The 17,794-nt window shown below is 38.3% G+C and overlaps 1 protein-coding gene across 4 annotated transcripts; it reads right to left on the bottom strand.

Moving 5' to 3' along the window:
* Nucleotides 1-4,462: 4,462 nt before the first annotated feature.
* Nucleotides 4,463-9,726, bottom strand: rtp3a.3.S (receptor (chemosensory) transporter protein 3 gene A gene 3 [provisional] S homeolog). Of its 4 annotated transcripts, none has more exons than XM_018265628.2 (3): nt 9,612-9,726; nt 6,053-6,194; nt 4,463-5,101 (listed from the first exon to the last, which is right to left on the bottom strand). In XM_018265628.2, exons 2-3 carry the CDS (start codon nt 6,190-6,192, stop codon nt 4,582-4,584), a joined length of 660 nt encoding a protein of 219 aa, XP_018121117.1. In that variant the 5' UTR covers nt 6,193-6,194; nt 9,612-9,726; the 3' UTR covers nt 4,463-4,581. The 4 variants fall into 4 exon arrangements, with proteins under 4 accessions (XP_018121117.1, XP_041420697.1, XP_018121119.1 ...); XM_041564763.1 differs by lacking the exon at nt 9,612-9,726 and adding an exon at nt 9,577-9,602; XM_018265630.2 differs by lacking the exon at nt 9,612-9,726 and adding an exon at nt 9,507-9,591.
* Nucleotides 9,727-17,794: the final 8,068 nt, after the last annotated feature.

Raw genomic sequence — 17,794 nt, forward strand, 5'->3', positions numbered from 1 at the left:
ATGAATGATCCAATCTATCTTATAGGGGGAGCTTCATTTCCTAGCAGATGAATTAGTGCTCAATCAAATAATTGATTCCAGTACAAACATAATCTAGCAAAAGAATTGCCTTTTGCACATATACCGCATGTAGACAGACAGAAATTCTGGTGATTTTAATAGTGTAGTGAGCTCTAATACATCTGCAAGGCAAAAGGAGCCCCCCCCCTATAAGATATATTGGATCATTCATTTGACACCCAACTCCTAAATGAAGACAGAATGAAGAGCAACAGATGCTGAGAGAGAAACAGTGAAGATAAACTTGATTCTTTCAGACACGGTACAGGATTTTTAATTGATTGTATTTAGAAAGTTCCTTATTTCAGTATAATGAAGCTTACTTATATTAAATTTTCATTTTCGCAATCGTTCCCTTTAATCATAAGTGCAGTCCGTTTCGGTCACTACAGTGTGACTTTTCTCAAGGACCTGTTTTTCCCACAAACAAATATTGAGAAAGCACCTCTCCCACACGAATAAGCCCAAAATGGCGACAAAAAGCTTGTCACAGTTACAAAGTGCTAAATAAAGTTACATAAAAAAGAAAAGAAAAAATATATGAAAAATAATGAGGAATTAATATATATATATTATAAGTCTCAGGGGGCTGGAAGCAAGAGCAAGAAACTAAAAGCCACAAAACGGTGGTCCTTATAGAGCCTTATACACTACCCACATACATCTTGCCATTCCAGAACTGCATCTGCACAATTGACACAAGGTGCAGGGTACACTGAGAGGCTCAAAAGCATCGCTATTCTTAAAGAGAACTAAACCCTAAAAATTAATATGGTTAAAAATGCCATATTTTACATACTGAATTTATTGTACCAGCCTAAAGTGTCAGCTTCTCAATAGCAGCAATGACCCAGGACTTCAAACTTGTCACAGGGGACCACCATCTTGGAAAGTGTCTGCGGCACTCACATGCTCAGTGGGCTCTGATCAGCTGTTGAGAAGTTAAGATTAGGGGTCATTGCAAATTATCAAGCAGAAAATGAAGTTCTGATGCTAGTTGCACTGGTTTCTGTGCTGCCATGTAGTTATTATCTGTATTAATTACTAATCAGCCTTATACTGTGACATTTCTATTCTATGTGTACTGTATATTGTGAGTGGGTCCCTAAGCTCAGCAGCCCAGAGCATGTGCAGTGAATAAGCAGAAAGTGGGGGACTACTGGAGCATCTTTCGAGGTACAAATCTTCCCTGCTAAAGGTACAGAAGCCCAAAACATAATGAACAACATTTCTAGCCTAATTCTTTAGTTAAGCTTTAGTTCTCCTTTAAAGTTTATCATAAGGAGGTGGTAATTATACTCTCTCTTTATACCTGGCTTGTCCCCTTTCCGGGAGCACAATGACTTGCACCATTGGGCACTAAGAGAACATTTCTGTGGGGCAAGGGGAAAAGTGCAAAAAAATTGCACTTTTTCATGCTTTTTTGCATCTTGCCCACTTTTTGTAAATGAGCCCTTATTTTTGTTATATTCCTACAGTTATTTGAAAACATACTTTAATTCTTACATTAATTTTTAATAATTCTTGTGTTGCTCAAAAAAAAAAAAAACATTCATGAGAATGCTTCATGTGTTATTGCAGTTTTGCTAATAAAGGTTTAAGCTGCAAGTCTCAGCTGAGGACCCACGCTCTAGATTCTATAGTGTAGAAAAGGTATAGTGCAGTAATTAAGACAACAGAATACACAGAGAAGTAAAGAAGACAGCTTTATGTAGTTACCTCTGTGAATAATAAAATGTAGTGTCTCCCTTTAGCATTTTCCTGTTTAATAACCAAGGTGAAACTAATATGTTAAAGGAATAGTAACATCAAAAAAAAGTATTTTAATGTAATAAAAAATTTCACAACCTAGTGGGGATAAGAACCTGGTGATGAACCAGGGGTAAAGGTTGTGCATCAAAACCAAATGACTTCAGGACATTTACTTACTGCACCTCAGTTGCACTTGGCCACAGACAGTTGCATGAAAATCATCATTTTCCACTTGCACAAACATGTCTCGACTTCTTCCAGCCTCCTGTTTTAAATTGAGTGCAGTAGTGCCTACTAATGCAGGCTGCTGTGGGAACCCTGGAGATATGTCCATCTCCCAATCAGGAGGCATCTCCAGGGTTCCCACAATGGCATGTGTTGATCCAGTATTCCAGGTGAGCTACAGACTGGCAGGAGTATTGGGGCAACCTGTCTCCAACTATAACAACTAGTTGGCCTAGGCTGACACTTTGTCATTCTAAGACGTTCAGGTCTGAATAAAACCCTAGCCTCTGTAATAGCTGCAATCATGTGGGCAAATAGTGTCAGTGATCAGTTTCAGCCCTATAAATATGCATATCCAAAACAGCTGGCCAAAAGTATATGTTTACATGCCATGTTACAGCCCCTTGTCCTGCATTTATCCTACACTAGCCTAATAACAACTGATTAATGTAATGTGCTTTAAAACAGTGATTTTAAATGTTTGTTTCTACCTTAAAGGAAAAGGAAAGGCTAAAATTAATTAAGCTTTATCAGAGAGGTCTATATAAATACACAAGTAAACCCTCGAAGTAATGCTGCTCTGAGTCCTCTGTCAAAAGAAACACTATATTTCTTTCCTTTTATTGTGTAAACATGGACTTCTGTATCAGACTTCCTGTTTTCAGCATAAATCTCCAGGGCAGGGCTTGAGCATGCTCAGTTTGCTCCTCTCCCCCTCCCTCCTCCCATCCCTGCTGTAATCTGAGCTCAGAGCTGTAAGTGAGCAGGGAGACACTCAGACAAGAGGTTGTCTGCACTCAATCCATTATCAATATATTTAAGACACATATATTTTGTGCCTTAACCTACCAAAAATGCCTTCCTCTTTAAACAAAACAGGGATTATTTGTTTGTATATTGCAATAGATTTAAGATGGCCGACTACGTCAAAGTCATCCCTGGTCTGGCCAGTCCTACACTCAACTTTGATCTGATTCATTGAGAATTCTATCGCATTTTACACAGAGACTAAGTTTTACCTGCTTTCAACTTAAAACTCCCAAACATGGTTGCCCTTTTTTTGGCCAACACTGGGATTACCCGACTGTAGCTGGAAAGGCTGGGAGCTACAAAATGGAGCTGGCCACTGCTCCTGTATAAAACAAGGGAAAGTTGTGCTCACTAATAATTTTTAAACAATTAAGCCTGGGTGCAATGAAGCTGTGACCACAAAATTCATACAGACAAATATGAGGTCCTCTGCACTGAAATCATTAGCTTAAGACACAAAATGTTTCAGTGTCTTAAATATAAAATAGGAGCTAGGGAAGTATCATCATTTTGACCTGTTGTATCTGCCTCATCAGGCCTAATGATAGTGTAGACCAGGTATGGATTTTCCCTTGAAGCCAGTCTAGTACTGGGCTGAAGTTCACAGTTTCATAGTTAAAAGGTAATGCGATAACAACAATGTCAGTTTTATGACAATTCTATATGGGAAGGAGGAAATATTCATTCGGGGCAGGAGGGTCCAGTAGCCGTGCCACAGATTTTGAGTTATTTTTAATTAAACCTGTGTTTAGACCAGATCTTTGCCTTATGTCTTGAATATTTAGGATAGTTACCCTGTCTCCTATGTATATCAAGGTATTGTCTGCATACATTTGGAAAAGCTCCTCCAAGGGCCCCCATTTTGAAACCGGTTATGCCCGGATGGGACCAAGGCTCTATGGCTAGAGAAAATAACAATCGGTAGAGATACAACCTTGTCTGGTGCCCCTCCCCAGCTAAAGGGTGTAAATAGTTTGCCGTTCACCAGTAGAGAGGCATTTGGGACTTTGTATAGTAACTTAACAATATTGATACATTTACAATCTAATCCAGTACTAGCCAGAGATATGCCATTCAACTGCTTTGAGTTATGTATCACTTACTTTATAATTATATATAACATTAAAGATTCAAAGAAGCAGACGGCACTTCTGAAAATGGGGTTTATTGGAGTACCTGCTGGACCAGCAGGTACTCCAATAAACCCCATTTTCAGAAGTGCCGTCTGCTTCTTTGAATCTTTGCTGCATCCATAGTGGAGACACTGTGAGACTGAGCACCTGAACCGTGGGGAAAACGGTGAGCTTGTGCGGTCCTTATTCTTCTTTCTCATCCATATATATAACATTAGATGCATCAATTCAATCCCCACCCAACAAAATCTCCTGTGTAGTTTGAGGTCTAAAAGTCTTTGTAAAGATTTCATGCTTAGTCAAAGGGGCTTGGAAGTGTTCCCTGCATAATTTTTTTTACCACGTTATATGCTCAGATAACAATACGCATTTCTATATATTCCGATCATAGTATGCCTTTGTTGAATTCTATGTCTCAACCTCCTTTTGCACTTCAGATGTAAGATATATAATGAATAAAACTCATGCAGACTTGTTAGATGCAATAATTGCTATGATTTATATGAGCGGTTAATAACTGAAGACATATTAAAAGGACAGTATGAATCGACAGGCTAATGCTAACAAAGCTGTTAAACTCAGACCATGCAAATGGGTAAAATCACTTCTTAGAGGAGTCGGCAAATACCATACAAGCTAATGCTAAAGCCCCAATCCCTGCAACTGCGACACCCGCTACAGCTAGAGCTGTTGAGCCAACTTGCTGACTTTTCTTCTCCTCAAGAAGTGAGAGACCTTGTTGCCATTGCTCCTCCAGATGAAATGACCAACCTTGTTGATATTTCTTATCCTGATGAACTTCCAGGCAATTCTCAAAGTGATCTTTGTCATGAGGGCCATTTTGCTTCTTATTATAGTTAATTGGCCTTGAAAGTCTCCCATATTTTTCTTGTTCATAGAATGTGCGGTTAATCTTCAAAACCAAATTCTTTATCATTCTTTTCATATTCTCATATGAAATCTGAGAGGTTTCCATCGTACCACTATTGCACATCTTGCATGACTGCTTGGAAATCTTCATCTCTACAATGCCATGCTTACAGGCTCTGGCCAGTGTTATCAGGAACATAATGTGGACATTGGCTGAACTCCATTGATGTTTACAGTATGAACACCGAAAGCTGGGGTTAAGATAAAACAAATTTCTTAGGGCTAGTTTTCTATAAACAACAGTTGGAAACACAGCCTACCCTAGTTAATACTAGTGTTTTTCATAAAGGTAAGTTTCTAGTGGACAGAATGCCTAAACCATCAAACAATCATCATAAATCTTCAACTTACAGGGACCCACTGGCAATCTGACCCAAAAATTGGCATTGTTATACCATGGTCTGATTTGCCAGGCATCTCCATGCCAGCCCAGACCCCACATGTGCATATCTAACTATATCATAGGGTTAAAAAGTAGGGTAATAAATTATTTTGACAGGTGTACACTATAGCATGCACTAAAATGGGAGCAGAACTGCACCCATCACTTTTAATCCTTGCTCCTATAAGGCTACAAATAGGCAATTTTTTTAACTTCGAAATGCAGCGGCTTGCGTAAATGAGTCCTTTTATCTGCATTGCTTGCGGATTATGTCTGCTTTGATGTACAAGTGCAATGCACAAAGTGTAGTGTGCCAGCAAGTCTCCTTACTGCAACTTCTTTTGTCTGTATATATGATACAGGTATGGGACTTGTTATCAAGGGATCAAGTACAAGGTATTGTTTTGTCATTACAGAAAAAAAAAGGAACTCATTTTTAATTTAATATACGATTGTAATGGAGTCTATGGGAGACAGCCTATCCATAATTCAGATCTTTCTGGATAACAGGTTTCCGGGTAACGGATCCCATACCTGTAATGAGATTGCTGGGACATCAGCAATAATATACTAAAGTTATAGCTTAGGGTTTCATTTACTGATCTAACTCCTCCTTGACTCCTGAATCCTCCCACTCCTAACTAAATTAACTACGGTATGTATCACAGTCACACATTTCTATGTAAGAGATTACAAATCGACATATTCCAGTATAATGCAGTTTCTGTCCAAGAACACACCAGGTTAAAATTTACTGTACCTGCCAAATGTGGTTTGCTCATATTTTAGCCTGCCATTTGGAAAACCATTTTCTTCAGTCATGTGAAGTGTCCACAGGTCAATAGTATCCAGTTCTTTTATTTGATTATTAAACTCATCACTCCACCTGTGATCGGCCATTGCTAGTCGGAGCATGTTGCAGAAAGACAATTAAATGTTACAGTAATATACATATAGATTTACATAGCAAGCATACATACTGTGATCTAGTGTACTGTGATCAATAGCTAAATTGTTGTGTTTGTAAATCCTAAAATATGAGTTAATTTGCATAGAAAACAGCTTTTATATAAAACATACAAATTACTTGTACACATGTTAAGCTTCATGAAGTACTTACCTAGAGCTCCCACTATCTAAAACGATGGGAAGCCTACTGCATATAAATGAATATTTAATGTTAATAGGGAATAAAGATAATTGCAAAAAATATGGCACCCCACTTCCCATGCTTGATTGTATAGCTGGGATACTGAGTGGGAGGAGAAAGAATAATAATGTGGTGAGAAAGAAACAATGTTGTAACCTTTGTTATAATAGTTCTGTGCCTTGCTATAGAATGCTATGTTTTGGGCATGTAAATAATTTGTGCCAGTTTTGTCATTGAATTATTAGCCAGCCACACAACTGTTTATCTAATGTAAAGTAGTGTGATAACTCGTAAACATGGGTAGATACGCACTTTTCTGTTTGGGAAGGTTAATTGACTTTAGATACAGATCACAAGAGTTTTTTTTTATTTTAGAATTAAACTAACTTTACTTATATAATTTAAAATGCAGTTCAAACGTTAAGTGGCGTTCAAGTCAAATAAATTGAAATTACAGAATGAGGGAAAAAGCTAAATAACCTAGTTAACCAATACACACAGCAGATGTTTTGTTACTCTTAGGGTTCCTAGCTCTAACCTGGGGTGTATGGTACACAGCATAGAAAGAAGGTATTACAGAAGATAGAAAGATAATTCACCTAGATTTCAATTTGCTCAAGAAATTCTGTCCACAGACAAACAAGAACACAAACCATACTGTATACACACTCTAAACACACATGCATACATACATATATTCTGGATACATTTATACACAATTACAGGTGTACGTGGTCAGGCATATACAGAGTACACATCATTAACCTACATCAGTATAAGCAGACAAATTGAATACAAATGTATAAAGGTAATATAATGTGTAGCAATTCAATGTAATGGGATTGTAGAATCCTGGTGGAAATTGTAGATGCCCAAAAATTAAGTCCATACACATACGTTTTATTGACTTTTTTTTAAAAAAGACAAATCAGAAATTGAAACTACTCCATGTTTAGTTCTTGCAATAAAAATAATTAGATTCAAAAATGTAAGTGTCAGTTCCTGTAACCAGGGTTGCTGAAATAACAGGGGCCATGTTATTTCAGCAACTCTGGTTACAGAAACGGACACTCAAACATTTGAGAAAACAGAAAAAAATTACACTTGATTTCTTACAGCCCAGGTTTGATACATTTGAAGAAAATAATGCAGGTCTGGCACTCCAAGGAGAAAACTTTCCTGATACAGGTATGGGACCTGTTATCCAGAATGCTCGGGACATGGGGTTTTCCGGATAACGGATCTTTCCGTAATTTGGGTCTTCATGCCTTAAGTCTACTAGAAATTCATTTAAACATGAACTTAACACTTGTGATATTTCTAGTGCATCTAAGAGACACTGAGGATCATTTGTAAAGTTTGTGCATTGCATATTTGGAAGTGGTTGTATTGCCTGTTTTTTTTTCCTGAATACAGAAATATTGCATTTTTCAGCTTTCTGCGAATTCACATTGCACACATATATTTGCAAATGATACAGGTGTTTGTCCGAGTGCGGCCACTGTGTCAGGTTGTTGTGTGCGAAAATGTTGTGACAGTAATTTCAATTCACAATTTGCAAAGACTGTTTTGTATTTTTTCTGCCACCAAAAGTCAAACGCAGAGTGTGTGTATAAATATTCGCAATTTGCCATTAGGCCATATTTAAAAAGCTCATGTGGACATTTGTAGTGCAAATAATTTGCTATTCCGTTTGCACATTAAATACACCACTCTTATCCAGCTTTATTTATATAATTATGTGCAGGGCAAATATCCACTGTGAGAATATTTCTGCACAACGCTAAGTTTAAAAAGGAACTTTAGTGTGAATAACATGTTCCTTAAACAAGCAAAAGTTGAACTTAATGATCTGTATGAGAAAGTTAAAACTAACTCCAAGAAAAGAAATCTCTAAATTAGTATAAGCCAAAGGTCTGGGGCATGTGCACCCAGACTCCTACCAGATCTGGTGCATTCAACCCAGTATTACTTAAACTGGATGTGTCCGTATTATGTTTAGTTACTGACTCACTGCCTGCCAGTAGAGATGATTTGATTGCACTATAATTATACTCAGTCAGTGCTACTGCATGTGAGGGTGTTCTGTATACTGTGCAAACTACAGTCATCTGCAAGAGAAACAGAACAAAGAACTTTCAGTGTATTTCCAGAGGATGCATTGCTGAACTATAGAAAATAATTGAGACATGTGTGCAAGTCAAATTCCTTATAATTAACAAGCAGCCTGAGATCATTTGTTTAATAAATGATTTAGGCTGAACGGTAATATAATCTTGGGATTCTTAATATGGAATCAGCAGTTCTACTAACTTCTCTGCTGTAGAGAAATCCTGTGTGGTTCCCGAAGAGAACAAATGGATTTACTGCCAGCCTGGATGTGGTTAAAGTCCCAGGATTCCACCAGCAGGTAGTGTCAGCAACTGACACCATGGGGGTTATTTATCAAAGTCCGAATTTATCTCAATATTTTCTGTTACAAACGCCGATCAAATCCACTCGGATTTTCACACTTATTTATTATTACATTTTCCCAAAAATTTGCTTTGCGGGAAAAAATCTGATTTTCATTATTTTTTCGGATTTTTTTTTTCACCCGAAAACTTTGTGGTATTACACGGAACCAAGCGCACATCAAAAAATCATTTGGACTTCTCCCATTGACTGATATGCAGCCTCAACAGGTCTGAGATGCCGGATTGCTTGATTCTGACTTTTCCATCCTCGGGGTTTAATCAATTCCAAAAATGTTGTGATTTTTTTAAAAGTGAGATTTTATTTAAAAAAAAAAATCATAAATTGTTTGTGATTTTTGCATTCAGAGTTTAGTAAATAATCCCCAAGTGTATCGAGCACTAATGCTATTATTAATATTGCATAGAGTCTATTGAATAGAGTTCAAATTTTAGCAGCAACTTGAAAGCGATTTCCGAAAATTCACAAAGGTTATTAGCAGTCAGCCACTCTGACCCTGCAATTTTGGGAGAAAATTGTGGATGAAAAACACAACAATATGCATCTAAAAAGTGGACTTAGGACCAATATGTTGAAAATCAATGATCACCTGAATACTCTTGTCATGTGATTTTCACTTGCAAACATAGCAGTTCACATTTCCAAGCAACAACAATCACCTCTAGTCTTTTAGAATCGCTGCTCATGTACTCACCTTGCTCTGAAATGGTCTACCCAGAAGTCAGATGCTGCTGCTGCTAAAAGCTCTGTGACTTTGTCTGATATGCAAAAAAAAAAGTACCCTCCCTAATTTATGCATATTGAACAATCACGTTTCTGTTGAACCATTTAAAGGGGAACTATCACGGAAATCAAATTGTCCAGATGGATAGGTATAACGAAGATAACGATATTCTCTAATATATTTGTTAACCAAAAATGCTTACTTTTTAAATAAAAGAAATAATATTAGACTGTTAGGAGCCTTTTTCTGAAAGCAAGTTCAAGCAATCGCTGAGTGGGGTTGACTATGTGATGTCACAAACTGAAAAGCAATGTCCAGCCCTCCTGAATGCTGAATGCAAAGCAACCTCTCAACCACCCTTCTTACTAAGGGATCTCAGACAAGGGCATCCACCCCAAAGGAATGCAGGAAGGAATGGAACCCCTTCTTTTAAATGATGATCCAAAATTAAGTAAGTGGCAAGTGCAGGCTCCTATCCCCACATAATAATAATGCTAGTGCTTGCAATGCCAGAAACAAAAGTTAAGACCATATATTAACTATTCATTAAACCTCTCATTTAACCTTTTACGTACCAGCAGAATTTCCCATTTCATTTGCACTAAGTGCCCGAATTGTTTTAACAATTTGTGCTCTCTCATTTACGGACAATTTGTAATAAAAGTCGGAAAGAGAAAACCAATTTGCACCAATAAGAATAAAAATTCGCATCTCTCAATGTAATATTCTTTCTTAAACTGTAAACTTCAATTATCATTGCATACTTATACTTTAAAGAAGTGCTTGAAGGTGTTGTAATCTTTTGGTGCAAACATAACAACTTTTTCAGTGAGAAGTTTCATTACATTCACTGCGCATTGGCACTAACTATACAATTCGCAAACTTTCTTCCACTGTTGGAAGTGTTCGCTAAATAGTTTCCAGGTTTGCGAAAACTATATTAAATAGTTTGCGAAAACTATCCAAAACAGACGTGTGGTTCCATTGTGTCCTCTGTTTAGGAGTCAGCCCCGTGGGCCCATGATTTCTAATGGTGGCCCTGCGCAGGACTGACGTGCTGTCGTTGGTGCAAGGGTTGAGAGCACCTCAGTGTCAAATCAGCTAGTACAAAGAGAAACCTTTTACTGTGAATCATGTAGGTACTACGTGTTTGGCTTTTACAGCCTGTTCCTAAAAGCACATAGTACCTATGTGAGGATACCTAGGCAAAGATATGAGAAAAAGAAGATAGGAAAGTAAACAAAGAAAACACTTTATACTGAAGTACTAACGGTAAAATAAAATATATTAACTCTATCACTATTATAAATAAAGCATACTTCATAAAAATGGCAAATTTTGGATGTAGAGAGTTATAGTTCTGTGGTAGTGCCACAGTTAAATACCACCTTTTACAATGGCACATGTTCACATCAGTAAGTAAATATATAATGTGAACACATTCTGGTGTGCGAGCACTGGACTGTGGTATTTAAATTACAGCAGAACTTTAACACTCTGCACCCAAAATTAGCTATTTGGTACTTTTATGAAGTATGCTTAATTTTAATTAGTAACAGACTCACAATTGGGATTAATGCAAATTGCACCATATAGTGTTAACTTTCCTATCTCCACCTTGTTAATTGGAAGCTGCCTTTCCTAATGCCAACCTAAACATGTGTAATGCTAACTTGGCTAAGCAGACCAAAAAGGGGTTCATGTTCAGCTATTGCTTAGAGCATAGGTTACATGTGACTCAAACACTTCAGGCTAGGGCCTTCACTAACAATAATAAGAATAATGGGTGTTTACTCACAGCGGTAAAGAGGCATTTGGCAGCATATACAGGCACATGCCGCTCACACAGAGCTCCCAATGTAGATGCCGGGGAATTTCCTCCAGAGACAGTGGAACTCCCTGAGGCGATAGCGTCCACCTGGATAGAGGTACCCTCATGATCTCAGCACCTCAACCTGGATCCTCACACGGGGATCAGGGAAACTCATTAGACCTAATCCCTATTAGGCTGTGTCCCTATACTACCGGCCAGTCTTGCCTGAGAGGAGAGCTACCTCCTTGTTATCCCTCCTAGTTGGAGTCAAGCTGCTCTTTCTATCTGTACTCTCTATCTCACTCTCCTAGAGAGTCTATTACAGATATATCCCTGCCACTCACTATCCTCATTCACGCGATCCCTGCTCCCCGACTTAGACACTAGAGAACCTGGTCCCTCTAGGCACATGGCTTTCTGGGCCTTGCTGTACTCACGCTCCCCTGGGCACACCCAGCTGGATCAGCATCCAAAGAGGAAGAGGCCACTCCTTCTCACTCACTATACCAGAATGTGACAGGGCTTTGTCACAGCGCCTTATGGCAAATAATGCATCTATGCAAATTACCTAGCAACTGCCCAGCAACTAGGGAGATCAGGAAGTGTAGGGAGCCATAGGTGCACATTAACTGTCTGGGTCCCTACATACACCAGGGAGAAAAATCCATTTCTTCCCAACAATGGTTCAAAACATCCCCCCACACCATATAAAACAACACCATAGTACACACAGTACCATCACATCCATTTCTGGTACCCTCTCCTGTGGCATACCACGAAACAATGGTTACTGTGGAGAGAAAACAGGGGAACTATCACGAAAATCAAATTGTCCAGATGGATAGGTATAACGAAGATAAGGATATTCTCAAATATATCTGTTAACCAAAAATGCTTACTTTTTAAATAAAAGAAATAATATTAGACTGTTAGGAGCCTTTTTCTGAAAGCAAGTTCAAGCAATCGCTGAGTGGGGTTGACTATGTGATGTCACAAACTGAAAAGCAATGTCCAGCCCTCCTGAATGCTGAATGCAAAGCAACCTCTCAACCACCCTTCTTACTAAGGGATCTCAGACAAGGGCATCCACCCCAAAGGAATGCAGGAAGGAATGGAATCCCTTCTTTTAAATGATGATCCAAACTTAAGTAAGTGGCAAGTGCAGGCTCCTATCCCCACATAATAATAATGCTAGTGCTTGCAATGCCAGAAACAAAAGTTAAGACCATATATTAACTATTCATTAAACCTCTCATTTAACCTTTTACGTGCACAGCAGGTTACTGTGGAGAGAAAACAGCAATGACACAAAATACTGTATAAAAAAAATTTCACATGGAAAATAACGCAGTTGCAAAACTTTATTACAACTCATGAGTGTCTGTATCAGATCACTCATGCACTTTACTCATAGAAGACTTGAGATTGTCCTGCCCTCAGACTGACAAGACGAAGAAAGTCTCTCAGATGCCTTGCCACTCTGCTCCACATAAGTCCCACTCCAAAAGTACCTTTGCTTTGAAGGCGTCGGTAAAGGGTATCTAAATGAGAACGGAGTCTGTCCTTCTGCAGCCTCTGGGTCAGGCCAACCATCCCAACCCAGATCCGACATCTTAGCTTGGTGCACAGATTCCACATGGCCAGAGGAAAAACAGACAAACAACTTGTACCTGCAGCTGCAGGATAATGGAACAAGCAAGTTGAAGTTCTGCACACTGGGATCGGTCACAGCCATGATCCAGTGGAAGTGCGGCACCGGGGACCACACCGGGGACACACCTTCCTGAGGAACCAATAATTAAAGCTGGCATCTCTGAAAGCTATTTACTGTGTTAGTTAATTGATTTCAAATGTATTATTTTCTGCTGTATTTCTTTCAGTAAATTAAAGTGCACTCACCTTGCCCTGAAATGGCCTACTCAGAACTCAGATGCTGATGTGACTGCTGCTGTTAATGAATGCAACTGCTCTCCTATTAGTTTTATGATTTTGCTTAATATGTAACAAAATACCCCCCTAATTTATACTGTACAATCACATTACAGTTTAATGAAGATGTATATAATATAATATAACAATATAACGTTATTTCATCAACATATCATGCATAAATACACCAGGCGCGAATTCCAGTGCTACGCCAACAGCAAATAAATTCTCAAAACTGCCACAAAAATTTGCCAGCGACAATTTAATGCACACCCATTGACTTTAATGCAGTTGGACAAAATAGGCCCTTTTCGTGAATTTTTTGCTGTTTTCCAGCGAAGTCGCCCATCACTACTGACATACTGAGGACCATTGTAAGATATGACAATATTAGGAATACCATGTCTTGCAAATATGGATTTTAATGCAGTGATTATACTTCTGCATGTTGTGTCATTCAGTTTGAGTATATCTGTAAACTTTGAGAAGTAGTCCACACAAAGTTCCTACCTTTTCCAATTGTCATCTTGGAATTGGGTGAGGAATCAAAGGTTCTTTTTGGTTGCTGTTTATGTGCTCATTGCATTTTGAACAACGAGAAACTGTTGTTTCAAACATTTCTGGCCAACAGAGTATGGCTCTTTCTTTGCATTGAACTATTCCCAAGTGTGATTTGTTGATTTTGCTGAGCATTAGGGATGTAGCGAACGGCGGAAAAAATGTTCGCGAACATATTCGCGAACTTGCGACAAAACATGCGAATAGTTCGCGAACGTCGCGAACCCCATAGACTTCAATGGGAAGGCGAATTTTAAAAGCTAGAAAAGACATTTCTGGCCAGAAAAATGATTTTAAAGTTGTTTAAAGGGTGCAACGACCTGGACAGTGGCATGCCAGAGGGGGATCAAGGGCAAAAATGTATCTGAAAAATCCATTGTTGACACAGCGCTGCGTTTTGTGCTGTAAAGGGCAGAAATCACACTACGTCACTCAGGTGATGTTTCTGGACACGGAATGTGAAAAAGCTCACACAGCTAGGTGGCACTTGGTTAAAGACTGGGCAAATAATGCCTGCAAGGTCAACGTATACACTACAGCCGTTGGATACGGAATATATTATTGCTGCTTGAAAAACGTCACTCGGGAGGTGTTTCTGGAGACGGTATTATTATTGATATTTAGACAGCTAGGTGGCAGTTGTTTGAAGAACAGATGCAGATGAGAGATCAGCAGCAGGACAGCTGCCCACAGCAGCTACATACAGAGCACTGCAGTAGAAGGTAGATTACTAGCCAGCAAAGCTACCTAACCTAAAATGTCCCTCAAATCCCTGCAGAGTTCTGTCCCTACAATACAGAGCAGTATCAAGTAGATTACTAGCCAGCAAAGTTACTATCAACTGTCCCTCAAATCACTAACAGCTCTCTCCCTACACTAGCTCTTCCAAGCACACACAGGCAGAATGAAAAAACGCTGCAGGGCTTCAGTTTATATATGGAAGGGGAGTGGTCCAGGGGGTGTGGGGGTGGTCCAGGAGGGAGAGCTTCCTGATTGGCTGCCATGTATCTGCTGGTCTGGGGTGAGAGGGCAAAAATAAGCGCCAGCTAAGGCGAACCCAAATTGGCGAACGTCGCGCGACGTTCGCGAACATTCGCCGAACGCGAATAGTCGATGTTCGCGCGAATTAGTTCGCGGGCGAACAGTCCGCGACATCCCTACTGAGCATCTCTTGTCTCAATATCAAAGAAACTATTACCTTTGTTGATTTGAACATAAGTCCAGATGCATAACTGATTTCCTCTCTGAAAGTCCAGTATGCTTTTAATTCTTTGGGTACAACTCTTTTGTGACCGAGCCATTCTTTCATTCTAATGTTCTTTAACATTTGTAAAACATAGTCATTTGTTCTAGCCTTTCTGAATTTATAAAGTGTGTCCTCTGACATTGGTAGTATTGGAGATGTGATCCAGTTTACTTCTAGTTCATCTCCTAGCAGATCTTACTTATGTTCTTTCAGGAAAGCTCGACTTGCCATGTGCATCTCCAGGTGCTTATGTAACCTTTAGTTGATAACTTTGCTGTCTTAGGAACACTCTCTACAATCTCATTGGAGCTTGGTAAAGTGTTTTTTTGAATATTATTTCAAGTGGTTTGTGATCATTATCAACATGGATCTCTTTTCCATTCATCGATTCACTCATATACTATGGCAAGTAGTTACTTTTCTATCTGCGCATATCTATACTGACAATCTATAAGCTCTTTTGATGCATAGGCTATAGCTGACCTTCTTGTAGGATTACCAGTTTTATCCAATGCCCTCTGAGCTGGTTATCAACATCCCAGAACTTTAGTGTAGCTGCTTGGTGACTTTTTGCTTGAGAATTTTTTTGAGAACTTTTGTTTTGCTACTCTTTCTCGTGCCATTCAATATCTTTCTCCAGTAGTTGTCTTAGAGATGCACTGATTTTAGATTTAGATTGGGTATGAATTTATTCTGATTTTACATTTACTTTGTTAAATTTTAAGTTGCATTTACTTTGTTCTCTGCAGCTCTTCAATGGAATCTGCCCATACAAGTAAGTCATCAATTATGTTAACAACACCATCTAGACCTTCTATCATTTGTGCAATAGCTTTTTGAAACACTTCTGATGCTGATGAAAAACCAACAGGTAAACTCATAAAACAATATCATCCTGTTGGTGTGTTGAAAGAACATAGCTTGGAACTCTTCTCATCCAGCTTTATTTGCCAGAAACCTTGCTTTGCATCTAAAACTGAGACGTATTTAGCATTTGGCATATATGACACAACTTCCTGCATGGTTAACAGGTTGTACTGCTCTCATAATCTTGAATTTCAAATAGAAAAAAAATTAAAGTCAGTTTCTAAATACTCACTCTCCAAAAGCATGCTGTTGAGTGTATGATTTCCATCCCATCTGATTTGGTTTCTCATTGCAGCTATTTATAGTCCACTTATTTGGTAGTTCTCTAGAAACCATTTCAGAAAATGTCTGTTTCCAACACCAAAAGTCACCCATTGTTTCTCTTAACAGCTATTTGTGCACTAGCAGGTTATATTATATAGCCATAGTAAACAGTGTGGGTTCGGCTACGAACTGAATAGGATGTATTAGACTTAATTATGTTAAGGAGGCAGTACAGATAAAGATAACTATAGTAATAACTAACTGTAATTCAGTGGATGGCTGATTATCTTACTATAACTGGTAGTAATGAGCGAATCTGTTCCATTTTGAATTGTGATGATTCAGGTTGTGGTCTTTGTCTCCTTACATCAGCATTTGGTATGGATACATATATCACTTCACTTGTGATATTCATATTGTATTATTTACAAAAAATCATGTCAAAAAAGGAAAGGACCACATTTTAAAAGGACAGAAAAGGGGGTATTTACCAACATCTGAACAGAAAACAAAATATATTTTATTATAGATTTTATGTTAAATTTATATTAAAATGGTATTCTGCTCTAATTTGCAAAAAAATGTGTTTCTGCCTTTTTATTATTATTATTAGATATAAAGAATACTGAATTCCCCCACAAAAGATTTGGCTAAATACAAAATATGAAAAAACAAAGATTTTTCCAGAAAATCAGACTAGATGTATAACGGAAAGCAAGATAATATTTTATTAACATATTCATAATTCAAACAGTGGATCAAATTTTAGTGGTGACATAATATTGTTATATTAAACATCATGGCACAAGGCATTACTAAGCAATGTGTGTGCATTTCACAGTCTTCCTAGGTTTCTGCCAGGAATTGAAACTGAAATTCTTCCCTTTCCTTTTTCCTATGCCTTTCTCTACACTGCCCCACCCTGTATCTGCTTTATTCTTGTTCTCTTCTAGCTAGTCTCCACCACACATCAGATTTGCTTGTTATTATACCGACTATAACAGAAGTTAAAAGTGACAGACTACATAAATAATTGTCATTGCTTTAATATATACTAAACTAAACTAGATATAATTCACAGATGCAGAATAAGACAGATACAAATACAGACAGGTTTTTTTTAATATTGCACATAGATAAGAGAAAATGAATGTCATACTTACCAGAATTTTCTTTTTCTGGCCATCCTCCCCCTCAACATGAAAAATATACTAATGGGTAATGATGGGCGCATAAATTTGCCAGACGCAAGTTTGCGGCGAATTTCTGTGTTTCGCTGCAAGCAAATTAATTCACAAAACCGCAGCGACAATTCACAGCCAAAAAATCAGGCAAAAAACTGTTGCGCATCAAAATTGTTGCGCTTCAAAATTATTTTTCCACCCATTTTCGTCAATATGATTCGCATAGATTCGCCTATAACTACTAAAGGGTTAATCTCCTGCTATTTCCATCCTGGACAGAAGACAATTCATT

The sequence above is a fragment of the Xenopus laevis genome, chromosome 5S (genome assembly GCF_017654675.1).
Source record: "Xenopus laevis strain J_2021 chromosome 5S, Xenopus_laevis_v10.1, whole genome shotgun sequence".
Lineage (NCBI taxonomy): Eukaryota > Metazoa > Chordata > Amphibia > Anura > Pipidae > Xenopus > Xenopus laevis.